General features: G+C 40.8%; 1 protein-coding gene across 1 annotated transcript; it reads left to right on the top strand.

The window, feature by feature from the left end:
• Positions 1-1368: 1368 nt before the first annotated feature.
• Positions 1369-20764, top strand: LOC149014605 (vacuolar-sorting receptor 3-like). The gene is made up of 12 exons (XM_089154976.1): positions 1369-1900; positions 13488-14180; positions 14265-14353; positions 14483-14552; positions 14628-14711; positions 14813-14889; positions 14970-15051; positions 18583-18665; positions 18745-18811; positions 19367-19495; positions 19588-19697; positions 19998-20764. Exons 1-12 carry the CDS (start codon positions 1585-1587, stop codon positions 20094-20096), a joined length of 1899 nt encoding a protein of 632 aa, XP_089011102.1. The 5' UTR covers positions 1369-1584; the 3' UTR covers positions 20097-20764.
• Positions 20765-21482: the final 718 nt, after the last annotated feature.

Below are 21482 nucleotides of genomic sequence, written 5' to 3' on the forward strand. Positions count from 1 at the left end.
TGTCAAAAGCAGTTGAAGAACATTATATGTATAGCTCTCAGTCACTCAAGGCTTTCCTTTTGGATCAAGTTAGATTTGACATTACAGCCATAGTTCTCCTTCTAATTAGGTATTTTGACATTTGCTTTGTGGGATATCGGACGTAGAAGGGAGGCTAGCTACAATGCCTGGTTCTGCTAGAACAATAGTATTTAGCAGAAAAGACAAAAAACTAGGAGGGGAATATCAGAATTGATGATGGAATTAGAACTCTCGGTCAATGAGGTGACACTAGCAGCTTATTTGCTCAACCATGATATGGAATATCAGCTAGTGGCATGCATTAGTGACAGCCTTTTCTATTAGCTACAATCAAGGAAGCCATGCTCATTGAGATTTGGCATGGAACCATAGTTTTGAAGAGACATTGAATTTCTTTTGTGTCATTCCGATCGTAACTAGGCCTAGGCAATATGTTGTACAAACTTTCTTGAATGACTTTAAAATCCTGCCTCGAACAAATGGGGCAGTGTCAATAAGGTGAGACCAGGCTTACGTTGGTTTTTATCCATGGAATATCGTAGTGAGAAAATAAGAATATGGAGACAAGCACTATTAAGACTCAAAACCAAAGTATGTGTGATAATTCCCAAAGTCCCCGCCTCTTTCGAGAAACACGGGCATAAGCAATATATGTGTCGTTGTTAGAATAGAAATAATCTTGTAGGCGTTAATAAAACTGGCTTATAGTCTAGCGTGAGAAGGCAATATCATTGTTTTGATCAAAATACAAGTTGCTTGATACAAATTCAAAAATTGTAATAGAATTTACAAAATTTGCCCATTGTTATGTTTAGAATGCCAAATTATGTGTGAAATAATCACAAAGTGTTGCTTCATCGAAACATCATAAACTAATTTTGAGTGTTTTCAAGAAATATAAATATTTTTGTAGGATTTAATAAACTTATGTTAGAGCAGAAACAATATCTGTAGGCGTTTGATAAAAATCTATTTCTTGACATTTGATTGATTTTTCAGTTTCTTGAAACAAGAAAGACCAAGAACTATTTTTTTTGTGGGTTATCAAGTGGGTGCCACGTCGGAGACATTAGATGGTATTTCTAATCATTAGAATTTGGACGTTAGTCCAATGGAATATTATCCATCTATTTTCTTGTGGATGTGTGACACGTGTTATAATATTACGTTAAAAGATTGAGATTTATTTATAAATTATATCAACCATTTGATGTGAAATTAATACACATGTCACGCATCCACGAGTAAATGATGGTACATTTTATTCTGAGAAATTGACTCGATATTAGTCCATGCAGCAACCGCGTCGGGAACTTATTAGACGTACCAAATTAGAATCAGCAAAGGTCTCCATCGCTTTCCTTCCACGGATTTCAGCGATGCCCCACTTCCTTCTATCTTTTTATAGGAAAAGAAATTGATGTTTTCGTCGCCTGATGATGGTCTGGGAGTAGTAGAAGTAGGGTTTGTTGTCTTTTCGTACATCGTCAGATTTGGACCATTCGGTGGTTGTAATATTTCTCGATCTTTTCTACGCTAGTGTTTAGCTCACTGAACTCGTACATGGAAGGAAGATCAGTGGTGAGCTTTAGTCCAGTGTTTCTGGTGCTGTTGTTTTTCAATTCTCTTATATCCTCGGCATCGGCAAGGTTCGTTGTGGAGAAGAACAGCTTAACTGTGATATCTCCGAGTAGTATTAAAGGTACATATGACAGCGCTATTGGGAACTTCGGGATACCTCAGTATGGTGGGAGCATGGCCGGGACGATTGTGTATCCGAAGCAGAACCGGAACGGTTGCAAGGATTTCGACGAATTGGGAATATCTTTCAAGGCAAAACCTGGATCTCTCCCAACATTTCTTTTGGTCGATCGAGGAGGTACGTTATTCGAATCCATAGAGAGGGCATTTCTTTTTGTTTAAATTTGGAAGGTTTATCCGTTACGCATTTGGAGGAATTCATTTAGTCATGAATTAGAATGAAATGTGAAAGTTAGTCTACTTCCTTGTGGTATTGCATTAACCGCCAGTTTGTTTGAGGACAAGCCATTCATGGAGTATGAGCTTCTGATACTGCATTTTGTAATCATGTAATGTATGCATACTCAAGAAGCTGCTGATGTCATTTGTCCTCAAATTTTAACCAGATCCAGTTTAGTATAGCCTGTCCTAACTGGTTTTCCCTTATTTTTGTAACAAGTTGGTTTTTTCAGAAAGAGATAATATTTTATCCTTTTTTTTTTCTTCCGGGACTGAAATGAAACTAACTAAAGTTGTCTTTCAATTTCCATATGTAGCACAAAATTAGTATGCAAATCTCTTGATAATTTGGAGTTTTTTTTTTCTCACATTTTCTTATTTGCATGGTGAGTGTTCGTATGACCAGGTTATAGTGCATTGGTTGTGGGTTCAATAGAATTCCGTATATACCCAATAAAGAAATATTTCTGATTCCAATTATCTAATTAGCCAATCTAGGTTTGGTATTGTGGAATTATGACTTGAAAAACTAGAAAAAAATTAAGTGGAAATTATGAAGTGGTTTAGGAATGTCCAATATGAGATGACTTGAAGGAGATTTATTTGAGATGGTATATGTAGGCCTTTGAATTCCCCATCAACCATGGTTGTGAGGTATCAGTCTTGACAAGGATCTCGGTCCCTCAAACAACTTGATTGGCCAAGATATAGTAAATTTTGCATGATCAACTCGAGCCAAGTAGGTGGCCCATCTTAGTGGGCTTAACTTGGGTTGTTTTGGTATTTACTCTATTTTATTCATTCTAAATACAATGGTGGCCTTAGGTTGTGAGAAAATAAGTGTATATATGAGTTCCAATTTTGACCCTAATTTTGAAATTAATACGCTGAAGGAGTGAACATATAGACTTATAAAACCCAAAATACACAACCATTACAAAACATATATTACAAAACATTCCAAAACATAAGTATTTCTCATGATATTTTAATTTTAATTCCTTAAATTTTCCATGAAAGTGTAGATCAAGCTAAGATGTTCAACATATATTTAATCCACACCCAAACAACTAGTGTATTACATAGATTTTTGAAAAAAAAAAGAAGTTTGGGAAGAAAACTTACCTTGGTTCAAGATTTGCTTTAAGATCAATAGGTCTTTGTTGTATGTGACCGAAACACATTGTTGATGCAACCTAGGCAGAGATCCGACTAAGTTTCTGGTGAAAAATCTGGTGAGATCTCCAAACCATTAAGGATGAAGAAGTAGAGTCAAGACAAGTTGAGATCGAGGTATCTCGACTCATCTCAATCGAGATATCTCAACTCTTCTCGACTGAGATATCTCAACTCGTTTCCACCGAGATAAGGCATATTCAAAGGGTGGGCTGAACCGATATCTCAAACTGAGATCTCAAAGATGTTGAACTTTTTAGTTTCACAGGCTAGCTCGTCTCAAGGTGTCGAAAAAAGGAGATTTTGGCGAGATCTCGCATGACTTTGAACAATGCCATCTAGGAGGAGCAATTTGGGCATATGATGCATTTTGGAGGTGTTAATAGACCAATTGGTAGGCCAAAAATAACATCTTTTGAAGTCGTGAGAAAAGGACTTCAAAGGCTTTTGGTTGACTAGTAAACAGGAGTTGTATCAATGTATGATAGTCGGCACCGTCCAGTTGAGTTTGTTTGGGGAATAAAAGTTGTTTGAAACAAAAAAGGTTGTTTTCTGTAGTTTTTTAGGGTAAATTTGAGTCTTTTCTTATTTGTCAAGTCTGTTGGATTTCCTTCTATAGTCAGACATTTATATCAGGATTATATCTGCTTCTGTCCATGTTTGTTACAAGCCTCTTCCCCACTCCCGCCCCCCCCCAAAAAAAAGTCAATTGTAGAGAGGATGAATGTAGAAATATAACTCTCCTAAGAGGGATTCAAAACTAGAATACATGACAACCAGAATAAAATAACACAAATCAAAAGGTAATTTCTTGCATCCATCTGATAATATTGGTGGAGCTGACAACCAGAATAAAATTACACAAATCAAAAGTTAATTTCTCACATCCATCCGATAATATTGGCGGAGCATCCTTCCATTTATATGCTACAAAAGCCTGTCCGATGTGTGTTATTTCAAGACCTGTCTCAGGAGAAAGCAGTTTAGCCCTGTTGGCGATCTTCCCTTCCAGCAAGGTCCAAATCAAGGTGTAGACCATGCTTTGGTTGGCTTCTTATTGGTGCTGCCTTGCATTTGGACCCCTGACAATTATGACCCAAACAATATAAAACAATGGGAGGAAGTGGTGCTAATCCTTTTTCTTTTCTTTTCTTTTACTTATGGGTGAAAGTCCAGTTAAAAAACAAATGTTAACAGATGTACTTTCCTCTTTGCACACTTGAAAGTGTGAGAGCAATAAACTAGTTGACATCTTTCGATTCATTTGGCTCTCACGCTCATTGATTTATGGGACATTCCCATATCTTTGTTTGGTTTGAGTCTGCCCTCTCTTTTCTGGTGGATCCACAACAACTCCTTCTTTTCCTTGAGTAAGCTAATAGAATTAGCGCCTAGAAGAAATAGGTCAATGTTTAGTTCGATAGTGACTCCTGTTACTGTAAATGAGCTGTGTTGGCTTTCTTTTCAAGTAAAGATCACCAGTAAGGATCCACATATGATTACTTCCCACCCAATTCCCTATTACTTTTGACTCTCAGGGATCAGAGGATCTCGTGAGAAATATAGACTCTGAAATTCTCATTACCTCCATCAGCAGCAATAAAATTAGAAATAGCAGAGAACAAAGATCTGAAAGCAAACTGACAAATGCTATCTTTGATCCAAATGCTCTTATCTGTGTAATTGGCCAGATTGAGATATCTTGGAAAGAAAGGTAAGATTATACAAGACAAAACCTTCTTAATATAACCTCTGGACAAGACCCAGGCGCAATATATCCTCCAATGAGGCTAGATTTCATTATTTGATAAACCATATAGGACTGATGTAAACCACGATCTAGGGTTAGGGTTTAGGATGTACTCCCTAGATGAGGTGGCTGCCCAGGACTATTCCAGGCTTCCAGCAATAAATAGAGGGATTTTAAGGGGTTTTAACACTGCCTAGGCCTAGGGTTTTGGTCAGGGTTTGAGGAAGGCTAGGGTTGGCTGCAAGGTTGGGGAAGAACTTGAGAACACTTCTAGTTTGAGTTTCAGAAGCTATCTCAAGTGGGTAAGGGCTGAAACTTGAGTTTTAGGTATTTTGGAAAATTTTCAAAATTCTGCGACTTTCTCTGAAGAAAGATGAAATGCAAGGATTTTTCAAACTCCAGAAATATGGCTGATTTGGGGAAAATAAGATTAGGATTGTGTTCTAGTCTTAAGGATGACCAAAAGGGAAGGGAAAAGGGTTCAATTGGGGCTGGGAGTATGGATTTCCTATTAGGGTTAGGACTTGAAGGAGGAGAGGGGAAGGTGTCTAGGTTGTAGGGAAGGGGTTAGAATGGCAGAAAACTAAAGGGGAAGGGACTGGGACTAGATATGATGGTTAGGGATGATTTTAGGCCTAAACACAGAGGGGAAGGGGCTGTGAAGGTTGTGGCACTAAAGGAAGGGCTGGGGGAGGGGCTGTGACTTAATTGATGGCTTGGGAACCTGATGCTTGGGTGTTGAATGCTTGGATGATGCTTGAACTTTGCTGGACTTGAATGTTTTGTATGATTGAATGCTTTGAAGAATCTGAGAACTTTGACAACCTCCAAGGCCCACCCACACAGGAGACCCTGATTCAAACACTCAATAACTTACAATGACAAGCTATTTATAGCCTAAGTAACTGACTCTGACTTAACTTAGGATTTCCTTGTCATATCAGATAAGGATACCTTTATAACTCAATTGGACTCGAAAACACTTATCAAAAGGAATCAAATTACTATGCGATCTCAACCCTTGGATCTGAGATCTCACTCACACGTTTTAAGTAATCTAAGTAAGCACATACTATTTAGATAAGCCCTAAGAAACCAATTACAAACAAATTGGACTTCTTTAACTCTTGACTAGATTAGATAGGGAATTCTATCCTACCCCAATTAGGACTGTTGACTTTTTTTTTTTGGAAGAATTAATAAATATATTAAACAAAAGGAAACAAGAGAACAAGGTCTTTAAGTAGAAGACCGGAAAGAGGAACTAAGACCCTAGGAGACAACAATAAGCCTGTTCCTTGGGGTATTGTCAACAGGGGGATGGGGCATGGCTAACAATCTAGAAGATATATAAAAATAGATGGCATTCCAAATCTTGTCTATAAAGCGGGATTTGGAAGTCCATCTCCAAAGATTGTGCTCCCTCCAAAGGTGATGGATTAAGGAACAATACACTAGCTTACCAATTCAATCGCAAATGGAAGAATTTGAGAAGTTTCTCAAAATCCAAAACCAATCTCGAAAAAATCCATATGATCACCTCGAGCGGGGCCAAATGGAAGTAGGGGCTTTTCCCCAGATAAATCTGGAGAATGGGCAAGAAAAGAAAAGGTGCTCAAGGTTTTCCAAACCGTTCTAATAGAGGATGCAATTGGTGTTAGTGGGATGTGGCGGTCAATAAGGAAGGATTGGGTGGGAAGGGCATGGTTGAGGGCTCTCCAGAGGGTAAGGGAGTGATGAGGGATGAAGCCTTTGAACCAAACCAATGGGGGCCAGGGGGGCTTAGGGTTATGGGCTCTAAGAAGGTTCCAAGCTGATGAAGTGGTAAAGGTTTTGGAGGTGGAGGGGAGCCAAATGGTGAGGTCTCTAGTGGAGCTAGAGAGGGGGGGGGGGGAGATTCCCAAACTTGTGTGAGAATGGGGAGGGGGGTTTGAGTCCAGGATCCATTTGAGATGAAATTTGACAAGAGGGTGGATTTGGGGATACGGGTGCCATAAACAGTGCGAGGACCAAAGTGGTTACAAAGAATGCCCAATGGATGCCACGGATCAAGCCAGAAGGAAGTAGGGGAGCCAGTGGAGATGGAGGTCGAAATAGTTGAGATGGCGCGGGGCGCGCAGCAAGAGGATTTTCCTCCAGACCCAAGAAGGGTTGGAGGGCATGGGAATCGTCTAGAGGGAGTCAGACCGGAGATGGAAAGAGTAGACCCACCTTACCTAGATAGAATCATGCTTTGTGGCAATTTTCCAAATGAGTTTGAGAAGGCAAGCTAGGTTAACATCAACGATCCGACGGATTCCAAGGCCTCCTTCAGAGGCAGGGCAGGAGATGGAGGACCAACTGACCGGATGGTTTAAGCGCGACGCTTCCTGCCCCTTCCAAAGGAAAGCTCTGAATAAGGACTCCATAGTATGGATGGTAGATTTGGGAATAGAGAAAATTCCGCACCAATAGAGGTAGGAGGACTGAAGCACAGAGCGGATGAGGACCACTCTCCCAACAAAGGATAGAAGCTTACCCTTCAAGAGTTGCATCTTCTTATGGATATTATCCAGTATGGGGAGGCAATGGTGATGAGTGAGTCTACTCGGAATGAGCGGGAGACCAAGATAGGTCACAGGAAAGGATCCGGGTTTGAAGCCTCGAGAGGAGGAGGAGAGAGGCTCGGAGGTGGTCAGGGACGCCAGAGAGGAATAATGTGGACTTGTCAAGATTGACCCAAAGGCCAGAGAGGGACTTAAACTGCGAGAGGGTTGAGAGGATGGAGGATATGGAGAGATGATCCGCTTTAGAGAAGATCATAAGATTGTCGGCAAAAGCAAGATGGGAGAGATTAAGGGACCTGCACTCGGGGATGGGGGAGATGAGGAGTTGATCGGTCTTGGATTGAAGGATGCGGGAAAGGACTTCTAAGGCTAAGGAGAAGAGGTAGGGAGAGAGCGGGCAGCCTTGGCGGATGCCAATGCCCGAAGGGAAAAAACCCGCAGGGGAACCATCGGCGATAATGGAGAATCGGGGAGAGGAGATACAGGTTTTGATCCAGTGGATGAAAGGGAGGGGGAAACCCATGGAAGAGAGGACATCACTAATGAAGTCCTAGTGAATAGAATCAAAGGCTTTATGAAGGTCAACCTTAAGGAGTGCAGCGGGGAGTGAGCAAATCAATCAAAACCGCAAACAATCTCCGCACAAAGGAGAATGTTGTCTGCGATGCTATGGCCTGAGATAAAAGCCGATTGATTTGGGCTCACAACGGAAGGAAGCACTTTTTTTAGCCTATTCACTAGGATTTTAGAGATGAATTTGTAGAGGAGGTTACAAAGGGAAATGGGGCAAAAATCAGAGAGGGAGGAGGCTCCTTGCTTCTTGGGAATGAGACAGAGGAGTGTTTGATTAATGGAGGAGAGCTAAGAGGGGTTAAAGAAGAAGTTGCGGATGGCATTGACAAGGTCATTCTCAATGAAATCCCAGGATGCTAGGAAGAAATCCATACTGAAGCCATCAGAGCCAGGGGCTTTATTGGGCTTGTGAGAACGGATGGCGAGGAGAATTTCTTCCGAAGAGGGGATAGTGCAGAGAGAAGAAGTAGCTGGAAGGGTCAATGAATTTGTTAATGAGGTTTGGGGGGGGGGGGGAAGCGAGGGAGGGGAGAGAAGGTTGGAGAAGAAGGAGACAATCTCAGCCTTGATGCTGGCGGGATTAGTAATGCAAGTACCATTATTGGAGATGAGGGAGGGGATGGAATTGAAATTATTCCGGGTTTTGAGGGAGCAATGGAAGAAGGTAGAATTGGAGTCCCCGAGCTCCAACCACTTGAATTTGGCTTTTTGCCGGAGAAAGCTTTCTTTCGAGGAGAGGAGGGAAGAGAGCTCAAAGGAGAGGGATTTCTCTTCAACAACAAGGGCAGGGTTGGAAGGGTCATTCTAAAGAAGGGATTGGGTGAGCTGGAGATTAGAGCAGTAGGTGGTGACTCTAGCCGAGATATTGCCAAAAGAAGAAAGGTTCCAAGAGCGAAGGGCTTCTTTGATGTTGCGAAGCTTGCGGGCAAAGGCAATAAGAAGGAGGGAGCGATAGTGATAGGCTTAGACGAGGCTTCCAGAACAGTGGGAATGAAGGAATTGTTAGCAGTCCACATATCAAAGAATTTGAATGGTTTTGAGCCAAAGGAGATAAGAGGAGAGATTTGGACACAGCAAGGGAGAGTGATTAGAGAGATTGGAATTAGAGAAAGAGGCATGGGAAGAAGGGAAGGAGGAGAGCTAGGAATCGTTGGTCCAGGAAACGATCAAGCTTAAAAGCAATTCGAGCTGATCCCAAACGGCGGTTATGCAAGTAAGGGGTGGCCCGACCAATGGAGGTCGGCAATCCTCGAGTCCTCAATGTAGGCATTGAATTCATCCATCGCAATTGAGTTCGGGAAGGTGCCACCGACGCGTTCATGGGAGAACCTAATGATGTTGAAATCCGTTGGGCATTATCCATTTGGACGTGAGTCTCAAGAAGGGCACATAGAGAGACTTTTGTTGATTTGATGGAGTTTCTAACATCAGTTTGCTTTGCAAGGGTATTAAGCCCCCTTGCATTCCAAATAAAGAAGTCAAATATTATTAACAATGGGGGGGGCATCAATGGGGATGGGCCAGAGGGCAGGGGGTAGTGAGGGCGATGGTGTTTCAAATATATCAGGATCAATGGAGGAGCTAGAGGAGGGGGAGAAAGGCTTGGGGATGGAGAAGGGGTTCAAAGGGGTGAAGGGAGGTCATGGTCATTGGTGGGAAGGTGCTGGTTTGAAGGGGAAACTGGGAAAGTGGAGGTTCGCAGGGGGTCATCGGAGGCAGAGTTATGGGCTATGTGGGAGTTGAGAGAGGTGAAAGGGTGGGTTTTAGTGCTGGTAGTGGGTTGGGGTTTAAGTCTACATGCTGGTAGTTGGGATTTAGAGACTTTAGGAGGCCCATGAGTGTGAGTGATGGAAGGCTTAAGGTTGTTTAGGGGTTTAGGCCCAAAAGAGTTGGGCTTGGGGAGAGAAGAGAGGTTTGGGCTTGGGCCGACAGGTGTTGGAATGGGGTAAGGGTAAAAGTGGCGTGAGGGGCAAATTTGACTTTTCGGGAAAAGGGTAACGGGATAAAGGGGTTTTGGTGATGTTGTGGGTTGAAGCTGGGAGGGGTTTCAGGCTTTTAGGGGATAACATTTCAGGTGCTCAGAGGTCATTGTAAGGGCGACAATCATGGAAGAGGTTTCGAGAATGTTAGGGAGTTTGGTTTGCAGTTCAGGACTTACCTTAACGATCGTTCGGTCAGTAGCTAGTGACTCAACAGGAACCTTGGGAGGGGCAACAATGATGCTGGAGCTGGAGCTCTTCGATTCGATGGCGAAGGATGAGCCAGCTTTCTGTTCTGAGTGAATCAAGTCTGCGATGACAAAGGAGCAGAGAGGAGCAGCAGGGAGCAGCTTTCGGGAGTTCCTTTGGCACTTGGGAAGTAGTGCTGTTCATCGGCTCAGTTATTCTTCTACTCCTCCGGTAGGTATTCACCGGAAATTTCTTAGGAGTTTTGATTATACCAGCATTAGTAGTAGAAGGGAGCACGAGAAGGGCTTTCCGAGACCGTTATCCTTTTGAGGATGTCTATGGTTCTTTGAGGAGCTTCGGAAACCAGCGGCATTGTCTCGGTTGGAGCAATGGAGGTGGTAGAGATAGTTGCAGAGGAAACAACTCTGTGTTTATGCGAGTCAGTGGTGAGAGAAGAATAGCAGTTGGTTTCTTCATGACCAAAAGAAGAACAACAGTTGCATTGAAGTGGAATCCAGTCGTAGGCAATAATTTGTTCATAATTAAGACCATTATTATCAGCTATTGAAACAATCACAAGGAGGGGTTTCGAAGCTGGGAAGTCCACACATAGGTGAGCGTAGGAAAGTCTTTCAATCTTGATGGTTTTTAGGTCAGTGCGCAAGGGAATGCTAACAGCAAAACCAATTCGATTGAGACAGACACATCCGAAATTCGAGAGGGAGACCTAGGAGGTTGATCCATAGGGGAAGAGAGTTGAAGTCGACCCTATGGAGAGGCGAAGAGGGAGACCAAGGTTTGATGAAGACTTGAGACTTACCCACAAACTAGGGAGAACCTTCCAGAGCTCGGGCTTGACAAGTTGAAGAAGAAAAATTGAACAGAAAGATACCAGTCTCCAACAGGTAAGAGTCCATAAGGTCAGAAGCTTTCCATTGCTTGGCGAGAGAGGATCTAATAATGTTGAGAGGGGGGATGGGGCCAAGGAATTGGCTGATGATTGTAGATTTCCATCGGTCAATTCCAGGGGCAGTGGAAGCAGAGGGGTAGTGAGCAATGGTGTTAAGGTTGCTAGAGGCGGGGGGTACCAAGGTGAGGTTTTATTTATTGGTGGGGGGGGGGGTTTGATTAGAGAATAAGGGAGCTCCAAGGTTTTTGGGGTGGATTTGAGGGGTCATGGGAAGTAGGGGGTGGGGCAAGGGATGCCGGAGACTGGGAAGACATGTTGTCAGGTCACCGGAGCATCATCTCTCCCTTTGAAGTGTAATTCACCATGAGATCTACAGACATCATCATCTCTCCCAAAAAAGGACTGTTGACTTGGTCAAACATAACATAAAAGACTTTTCAAACTACTCAAATCAAATCCTAACTCAGACTCTGACCAACTTGACATAATTCTGAAATAAATCAAAATTAAATTTCAGGTGCAAATTAAGGGAAAAAATGCCCAAAATACCCCTCCTATAGGGTTTGGCCAGCCCAAGGGGGGCTTCTTGGATCCTTTCTGGGGGCCCCACTTAGGGTTTCGGACAGGGAGTCCTTGTGTTCACACCAAAGACCCTATTGGTAGATATATCATATGTCTTGGTTCTTGTTCTGAACTTAAATACTATACCCTCTTAGCTTCCATGACTGGGTAAGACAGGCTGTTAACGATAATTTGGAACAGATTTGCAAAATATCATTGTGGTCGTGATTGCCAGTATTCTTAAGTACATTTATTCAGAAAAGCACCGAACGATAACCATTCTAGCAGAAGGGACCCCTGTATTTGTTCCAATATTCTATATGATTAATTGGTCCATTGGACTGCTCATTGCTAATGGGATCCAAGTGGAAGTTATTCTCCATGCTCTGGGAATTGATTTGTCTTTTGAGCCCCTTTTTGGTCCTTTAAGAGGCTTATAGCTGCTGACCCATCTTTTTGTCCTTTCCCGGATTATGCAAATGGTGGAGTTTACAAGTGTACCATTATTTTTTCTTCTGTCCCAAATTTGTGTTGGGCAACTCTCATATTCTGTCAACTGTAAAACTAAACATAAGAAAGCTCGCAGCACAGCTGAAAATGGCTTTCCTGTATATTGTGGTTGCTCTTCTACATGGGTGGATGCAAATGGTGATAAAGGATGATTCCAAACTGATGATCAGGTCACTCGAAGCATGCACAAGAGACCCTGGAGATGTAATGCACCTCATCAGGAAAGCTGGAGCCTTATGTTCAAACTGAGATTTTTTCCCCAAATATCATGGATGCACTCATCCAATCACTGGCCAATGAATTGGAAACTCTAGGTAATCTCCATGTTTGAGCTGTTATTCTATGGTGCAATCCCTGTTGTGGGTTCCCATCCATTGCTGGTCAGTGGTGGTGTTTTATATTAAGTTTGTATCTCTATTTTTCTCATTATTGAATTTTGGTTAGTTATCCCCTTCCTCTTCCCCCCCCCCCCCCCCCCCCCCCAAAAAAAAAAAAAAAAAAAAAAGGGGGGAAAAAAAAAGAAAGAGAGAGAGATTCCCATCTGTGAAGGATGGGCAAAGTGCAGTTGAGAGATATGTCTTCCACTTCCATTTGGTGTCTTGCTCATATGGTAAATTTATGAGTCATAGTAGGATACTACTAAAAATAATAACTGGAGTACAAAATTTTCGGCAGTTCAAGTTACATTGTATTGAATTATTTAACATTCCATATTTCTTAGCTCCCTAGTGGAAGCACCTGGGTACTGGGCACAATGTGAGAGGGATTTTTGGGTTTGCTTTTCCTTTATCAGTTTGGACTTTGTGCAACAGAGACCATTATTACTTTCATATCATATTTGACCCAATTCAGCCCCTTGACTAGATAAATGAAAGTGTTTGAGGTGGGAACAGAACATAATGCCGAAAGTAAGGACCATCTAGAGCCCAAGTTTAGAATCAAGCAGCAGTTGGTTGTGGGATGTCCTGGATTTTCCCCCCTCAAGCTTGTGTCACTCTGTATGTGCACATAAATGTGCTCAAACGCATGCATATTTGTATGGGAGCTGATGGACATGGGCAACGACCTGCAAGTGTGCATGTATCTGCTTCTGAATGAGGTTTTCCTTGATTACTTGTAATTTCTGCTGGACATGGCTTAAGTTTGTTTCTAGTGAATCACAATGCTGTTATTATTATTATTATTTTTTCTATTATTTCAGATCTTGAAATGCTTTTGTTCACCTCAATGAAGTAACCCTTGCCTTAATGAGGAAAAAAAAATCAACTGAAGTACTTTACATTGCTATACAGATTGCTTTTTCGCTTTAAAGGTTTGGAATGCCCAGAAAGCTGGGGCTTCTGCAGTGCTTGTAGCAGATGACATCGAGGAAGCACTAATAACAATGGATTCACCCCAAGAGGAGGAGACATCCTCAAAGTATATTCAGAACATTACGATTCCATCTGCACTTATTGAGAAAAACTTTGGTGAAAAGTTGAAGAAGGCAATCAACACCAAGGAAATGGTCAGTGTGAACCTTGATTGGAGAGAAGCTGTTCCGCATCCAGATGATCGCGTGGAGTATGAGCTTTGGACCAGTAGCAATGATGAATGTGGAATCAAATGTGATATGTTGATGGAGTTTGTGAAGGTTTTCAAGGGTCCAGCACAGATTCTTGAACGAGGTGGTTATACTCAGTTTGCACCCCACTATATAACGTGGTACTGTCCTCAGGCATTCACTGTAAGCAGACAATGCAAATCCCAGTGCATAAATCATGGAAGATATTGTGCCCCTGACCCTGAACAGGATTTCACTCGTGGTTATGAAGGGAAAGATGTTGTTATTGAAAATTTGAGGCAATTATGTGTTTTTAAAGTGGCCAATGAGAGCAGAAGGCCCTGGGTCTGGTGGGATTATGTAACTGATTTTCAACTAAGATGCCCCATGAAGGAGAAAAAATACAACAAAGAATGTGCTGATGCTGTTATCAAGTCTCTAGGTAGAGTAGCTGTAGCTATGAAGGATTCTAAGGTTAATTCATTATTAAACAAACATGTATTTACATAAATTTTTGTTTAGGCAGGCCTCGACATTGAAAAGATTGAGAAGTGTATGGGAGACCCAAATGCAGACTCTAAAAACCCTGTTTTGGAAGAAGAGCAGGAAGCCCAAGTAAGTGTTTCTTTTTCCTTTTTCCTGAATGCTTTCATGCAGATTTCAGTGAATATAGTTACTTATGCTATACACTGTCATTTGGAACTATTATGTCAACTATAATGTAATAATAACACTTCCGTTTAGGTTGGGAAAGGATCAAGAGGTGATGTAACCATACTACCTACCCTTGTTGTTAACAATCGACAGTATCGAGGTCAGTTTCAGTAAACGCATATTCCTCTCCATGATAACATCAAGGATATACATAATTTTAAAATTTTTTGTGCAGGAAAGTTAGGAAAAGGTGCTGTTTTGAAGGCTATTTGTTCTGGTTTTGAGGAAACTACCGAGCCAGCTGTGTGTTTGAGTGGTGGTGAGTCTTGGTAGTATCTTAGTAACTTAAGCAAATTTTGAATGTAGAATTTCCCTCAGCAAATTTTTGACATGTTTTCTTGTAAATGGCTCTTCTTGCAGATATAGAAACAAATGAGTGTTTAGATAATAACGGTGGTTGCTGGCAAGATAAAGCACTGAATGCCACTGCCTGCAAGGTATTAATCTTCAGCATGTGGGTTTAATGCGTCCTCAGTTGGTATGTTTCTGTTAACAGATGCATAGTTTTTTTTTTTAGGATACATTCCGTGGAAGAGTGTGCAATTGTCCCCTTGTTGATGGTGTTCAGTTTAAGGGAGATGGTTACAATACTTGTGAAGGTAAATCTTTCTTCCTTCAGTTTCTTTTTCCATGGAATTTAGCTTCTCCTTAAAGATCTCTTAAGATGTTCATATACTGGATCTATCTTTGTCCACCCAACTGGGAGGGAGGGAGAGGACACATATTGGAGTCACGTCAAATTGTTTTTGTAACTTATTTATGGGTCATGAACTTGTGGTAATGTTGCCTGTTTCTTCAACTTATGGAAATTATAGTGAAACATCCGTGCAAATTCTTGTTAGAACTAGTCATCTCCATCTTGGTGGGTAGAAAATAGTTTGCTCGGGTTTTTTTGTAATCAAGTAATGCAGGAAAATATGTAGGAATCAATTAAGTTAAATGCATTGTAATCTGTACCTTTGAGAACCTTGAAAGTCAAGAGAAACCAAAAGCAGGTTGAAACCTATAGGTGCAAATATTTTCAAGGTTAGATATCCATCATTTGTAAGTTATGAATTGTATCTCCTTGGAGAAAAGTAGAAATTGTCAGCATTTGCTGCTGCTTGAGTTGTTGGTTGGAACTTGGAACCTATATACTAGAGCTTTATTTGTGCAAATATTTTCAAGGTTAGACCTCCGTCATTTGTAAGTCATGAATTGTATCCCCTTGGAGAAACGTAGAAATTGCCGCCATTTGCTACTGCTTTGAGTTGTGGAGACTGTTTCATGTTTATGTTTTGGAGTGGGGTGGTTTTTCTTTTCTTTTTTGGGGTGAGAGGGGGGGGGGGGTTACCTGCTTGTCAGACTTGACTTGGTCTATTTCTAGATTCTTAAAACCTTATATCTATGTTCTGAAAGTGTGAACTGTGAACCACAAAGTTTATGCATAGCAAAAGAACTGGCTGAGCTTGAGCACTATCTAATTGAAGAATATCTACGGTCTCCGGATGTTTCTACTCTGCTTTCTGATAATATTCATGGTTTACATGGTAACTTGCTCGACAAAGTCTGCACTGATCTTCTTGCAGCAATTTGCTTAGATCTTGTTGAATGCAAAGTGTTTCTGTCAACAGTCCCTTTGGGAGCATCCACTAATTTGGGACATAATTAGGAATCCAATCAAGCTATATTTCAACCATTTTTGGGCTAACACACTGGACAAAATAATGGATCAAATGCTTATTGAATTGGACATAATGATAATTATCAAAGAATGAGGATGATGCAAATCCATCAGTGGAGAGAACTTTTGATGCTACCCCAATTTAATAAGGGCAACTCCTCCAAGATCCTCCAAGAAAGGGTTTCTTAAAATTTTGGTTATTGGATATGCAGATATTGGGGGTTCTTTGTGATATGGGCTGTGATGGGATGATTTTGCTGGTAAGGATGGATTTGGTTAGTGACCTCTGAGTTCCCTGGCTGGGTTAATCGGAATGTTGTATTATCAAGGATGATGGGATGTTAATTTTGAAGAGATTTAGAATGGTAGTATGCATGGTGCATAGGGATGTCATCCCTCATATTTGGTTGGGTTTGAATGGCTAAATTTGGAGATGTAAGTGTTCTTATTTGGGGGGTTTTGGGGAGTACAGAAATTGAAGAAAATATTTTTATCTTAAAATTGGATGGTCAGAATGGTTTGAAATAGAATCTAAGGTCATTTGGGTTGGACGGATGATGTGCCTAAATCGTGTGATAGATCTAACAATTAGATTGGCGTGTAGATCTTTTGGGTGTCTTGGGAACTCCACAAATTCAAGAAAATTCAAGAAAAATAAAAAATGTGATAGGAGAAAATGAATGGAGTGTAGGCTGCTAGATAATTGGATGGAGCCTTGAGGATGGAATACTTAGATGGAGAATGAAGGTTGAACTTTGATCTTCAACCAATCGCAGGTGTCTAGGCTTGATTTCTCATTTAGAACCCTTCTCAGCTTTGGATCTTCAAACTCAACTGATAGAACCATAACTTACTAAATAACATGAGGAACTGTTCGAAGAGAATTTTTTTTATTCAATAATCAATTCTGTCTTCTTCCATTGAGTGGAGGGGTCTATTTGTACACGACATGTTGGAGGAGTTTTAAGCTGTTTTGGACTCCAAGCTAGACTCTAACTTGAAATCAGAAACTGACTAGTTAGCCTAGACTGACAGACTCTTAAAACTGAAGTAAGACAATTAAAATGACTATTATGCCCTTATAACTTAAGTAAGCAGAATTACACATAAACCAAAGCAATTAATTTAACTACTTTCGTACTTAGCCTAGACACCAAACCTTTGGGCCCAGAATAGGCCCAAGACCACATAAACCTATTAAATGAAGGCCCAACACCTATATCTATGTTGGGATCTCGACAGTATTGAGGTGGCATCTCGCCCTAGATCCTGGCTCGAAACCATGGTGCATGCTGATTGAACTTATAGTAAATAAACTTGCATCTTATCCACAAGTCCGGGCTATTGGATGACTGGCAAGCGCTTGATACTATAAGTCTATAAACCTAAGTTGATTTCAAAGGAAAAAAGGCCAATTTGGTGCTGGATGTGTTTCATATTTTCTTAGTAAGTTTGGGCCTTCACTGAATGGGTTTTACTTCTAGTTGACCAACTTAATGGACCTAGAAAGTTGGTACATAAGTTGAATACTAAATTCCCCATGGTTTATTTAAGTCTTCTAGTCAAGTCAATTGAACCAATGGTTCAATTCTGGTTCAATTCAAATGAGGACTTAGAAGTCATTTTATGTCTTTGTTAGTTTTTTATATTTTTAGCTTGTAATAGGAATCACACCTTCCGAGCACAAGGTAGTGAAAGCTAAACAACCATAACTAAAACAAAGAAACACCCGGGGATCCAAACCAAGACAATGCTTACTTTGAATATGAGGTGACAAATGATATGTACTGCAATTTCTATACGCCAACGTGCATTCACTGAAAAGGAAAGGATGGCCCATTTCCATAATTGATACATTCATCACATATTTAATGTACGCTTTTTGTATTGTCTTTTCGTAACCTTGTCTTCTCTGTGCTTTCTTGATGGAGCCTCCAATCAGAAGATGTTCTGTTAGATTGCTGTAACAGACATGAAACAGTTGGTTCAGAATTGTTTAATTCATGGGAAAATTGATTTTCTCCATGAATCTCAGCTGGTTTCTGTTTATGCAACAACAACAACGAGAACAACATATACCTTGTCCCAACTAAATGGGGTTGGCGGGATTGATCCTTGCTTCCAATCAGCTCTGTTTGAGGCCATACTAGATCCAAGACCTAGCTATTCATATCCTTTCTCACGACTTCTCCTAAGGTTATCTTAGGTTTGCCCCTAGTTCTTCTAATTCCTTCATTCTGGTTGAATCACTTTTCATACAGGGCATTTTAAGGCCTTCGTGGTTTTTAATAAAAAAAAAAAGGAGCTATATTTGTATAATGCGATGGCTGGATGCCATGCACCCTTTCTTTTTTTTTTTTTTACAGTTTCTTTTGGAAGAATTCTAGTGCAGAGGTTTTCCTTATCATGTTATTACCATGTCCTTTTATCTTCTTTACCCAATTCTCTTTCCCTTGTAACTAAGCAGCAAATGGACCTGGACGGTGCAAGATAAGTAATGGTGGTTGTTGGCAGGAAACTCAAGATGGACACACATTCTCTGCTTGTGTGGTTGGTGATCTTTTGACTGCTGCTTTTTAAATGCATAGACTATGATGAATACTCTAATTGTTTCCTCTTTCATCATTAGGATACTGAGGGCAGCAAATGTAAGTGTCCTCCTGGCTTTAAAGGAGATGGTGTCAAAAGTTGTGAAGGTAAGAAATTAGCTGACCAGCATCTTCTTGAGATTTGTCATGGAAAGGGGGGAAAAATAAAAAAGGGGGGAGGGGAGGGGGGCGGGGGTGGGGGAGAGATGGGGTAGAAGATGGGGGACAGAGAGGGAAAAAAAAAAGTTTTGGGGTGATCTCCTATATCAAAGGAAAATTGATCCATGTGCTGGTAGAGCAAAGGTATGATAGTACCTGTTGTTTTCATGCACAGCAGGACCCTCCAATTCAGTGGGTCCCACAAAGGATACCTCCTATGCCAAATTCCGCCTGACAATGTAATTTTTCTCGATGCTTTATGAGGAAAAGAAAATGTATGAGAAGTACTGCATGATTGACCCTCTGTACTATGTTGCCTAGAGAACTCCAAGGCAACGGCCAGGGTTAGCCACTTTTGTGAGTGCCATGTTTTATGCAGGGTCATTTTTTATCATTTTTATGGTGAAAGGTGTGAAGGATCAACCTTTATTCCTGCAAGAATTGTAGTTTCAAATGTCAGTTTTATAGTTCTATTCTCTTGTAATTTGTTCATGCCACTGATAGATATCGATGAGTGCAAAGAGAAAAAGGCTTGCCAATGCCCTGAATGCAGGTGTAAGGATACCTGGGGTGGCTATGAATGCACTTGTAGTGGAGACCTTTTGTACATTAAGGACCAGGACACTTGCATTAGTAAGTTTAGCAATATGAAGCTCTGTTATTTCATGTACATGCAGAATTTCTTTTTGCTTACTGTACTAGCTTCCTGTCGTGATAATCTGCAGGTAAGCAGGCAACTGAATCAAAAGCTGCTTGGGCTGCTTTTTGGGCCATTTTTATAGGCCTGGCTATTGCTGCTGCTGGGGCTTATGTTGTTTACAAATATAGATTGAGGGTAAGTTAACGTGCAATGTGCACCATTTTTACTTCCAGAATTGGTTCTGCAATAGAGTTCCTAAACAAAGCAGCATTTACAACTTTTCGTACCATGCCTCTGGCACAGCACTGACCATTTGAAAAACTGGTACTTGTCGCCCATCTTGATACAGGCGATATTGATACCAATGGTTAGAACCACGAGGGTATGGGTTTTTGATTATAACAAAGGGATTAATATGATTTTCTTGATGAATAGGTAAAGCTTAGTCTTGCCATGTGATAGTTGTTGATCTCTTTCTTCATTTTGATTGTTCAGTCATACATGGACTCGGAGATCAGAGCCATAATGGCACAGTACATGCCACTGGACAGCCAAACAGAAGTCACAAGTCATGTCAATGATGATCGCGCCTGAAGAAGTGATCCTTGCTGTCTAACTTCCATGCATCCCCAATCAGCATAGTGCCATAGCTTGGTGACCCTTTACGTCAGAGGTACATGTTGAGGCCAGGCTTCGAAAATGCTGTAAACTTATTGTGGATCAATAAGAGGGCTAACCAAGAGTTTGGCTTGAGAGGCAAGATGGAATGGGGAAAAAGAAGTGAATTAAGGTGGATTGATTGACAGATCGACGGATGGATTATAGTTCTATGATCATCTATCCTATTTATGACTCGGATTATGCATTTCATCCAATTCTAAGGGCAGTTTTATATGACTCATGTAAGGCTTCAAGAGGAGTGGGGTGGGTTGCTGTCGCTTTCTAATTCTCTCGCGAGATTCCAGTTCAGTGTATTTTCATTATGGTTATTCATGGTGTTTGGGACATGTTTGCAAATCCAAACTCTAGTGTTTGCTTATACAGGTTTTTAGTTTTATTATGGTTGAGTGAGAAAAAGGAGAAATTATTAACCGTGTAGACAACATGGGATTGTTTCAACCAAATTAGGTTATCGGGAAGCAGGAACAAAACTAGGTTATGGAGGCCAAACAGCAACAATCCACCACTGACTGACACAAGTATGAGTCTCTGCCGAGTCCGGAAACTTTACTTTTCAATTCACGTGTTTAGATTTATGGCATCTTTTTTTCTTTTTTTTTGGTAAACAATTTATGACTTATCCAATCTACAAACAAATTTTCTTTAAATTATGAAAGTATTTTGTTTTTAGATTAGAACGTATCGTGAGTGAATCTAACCATGTGGATTGAAAAACTGCTTCTAAGGATTTATATTCATCCTGCTCAAGGTAAGAGGGGGAAAAAGTAGTAAAAATGACATCACAAAATGGAAGTGTCTTTTTGCATATGAAGCATTTTATTAAATCAAGAAAAGAAAGAAAGGAAATGATAAATTGATAGCAGTGAAGATTGACTTGAGAATGGGTTATGATAAGGTTGAATGGAGTTTTTGGAGAGTATATCATTGAAGATGGGCTTCAATAAAAAAATTGTTATGATCATTAGGGCCTCGGTTACTTCTCTAGTTATTCATTCATTATAAATGGCTCTATTCAATGTGCAATCAAACCTACTAAGGGAATCAGGCAAGGTGACCCTCTCTCTTCTTTGCTCTTCATTATTCTCACCTTATGTTTGCGGATGACTGTTTGGTTTTTTCTGCGGTGAAGATAGCTGAAGTGCATAACCTTAAGATGCTTATGGAAGTATATTGTAAAGCAAGTGAATCAATTAATAAGAAGAAGTCTTCTATGTGTTTTAGCCCAAATACACCTTCCAGATTGAAGCGATGGTTTTCAAGAGTATTAAAGCTGCCTTATGATGATGCCCCGTTGAAATA

This window comes from Hakea prostrata, chromosome 5, assembly GCF_041222555.1.
Source record: "Hakea prostrata isolate BN-2017 chromosome 5, UWA_Hpros_2, whole genome shotgun sequence".
Classification (NCBI taxonomy): Eukaryota; Viridiplantae; Streptophyta; class Magnoliopsida; order Proteales; family Proteaceae; genus Hakea; species Hakea prostrata.

What these genes read in the sequence shown, in the direction of transcription:
- LOC149014605 (XM_089154976.1), top strand. Translation starts at nt 1,585, where the DNA reads ATGGAAGGAAGATCAGTGGTGAGCTTTAGTCCAGTGTTTCTGGTGCTG. An exon ending in TGGTTACAATACTTGTGAAG is followed by an intron (nt 15,052 to 18,582) that starts GTAAATCTTTCT and finishes GTAACTAAGCAG; the next exon opens with CAAATGGACCTGGACGGTGC. An exon ending in TGGTGTCAAAAGTTGTGAAG is followed by an intron (nt 18,812 to 19,366) that starts GTAAGAAATTAG and finishes TGCCACTGATAG; the next exon opens with ATATCGATGAGTGCAAAGAG.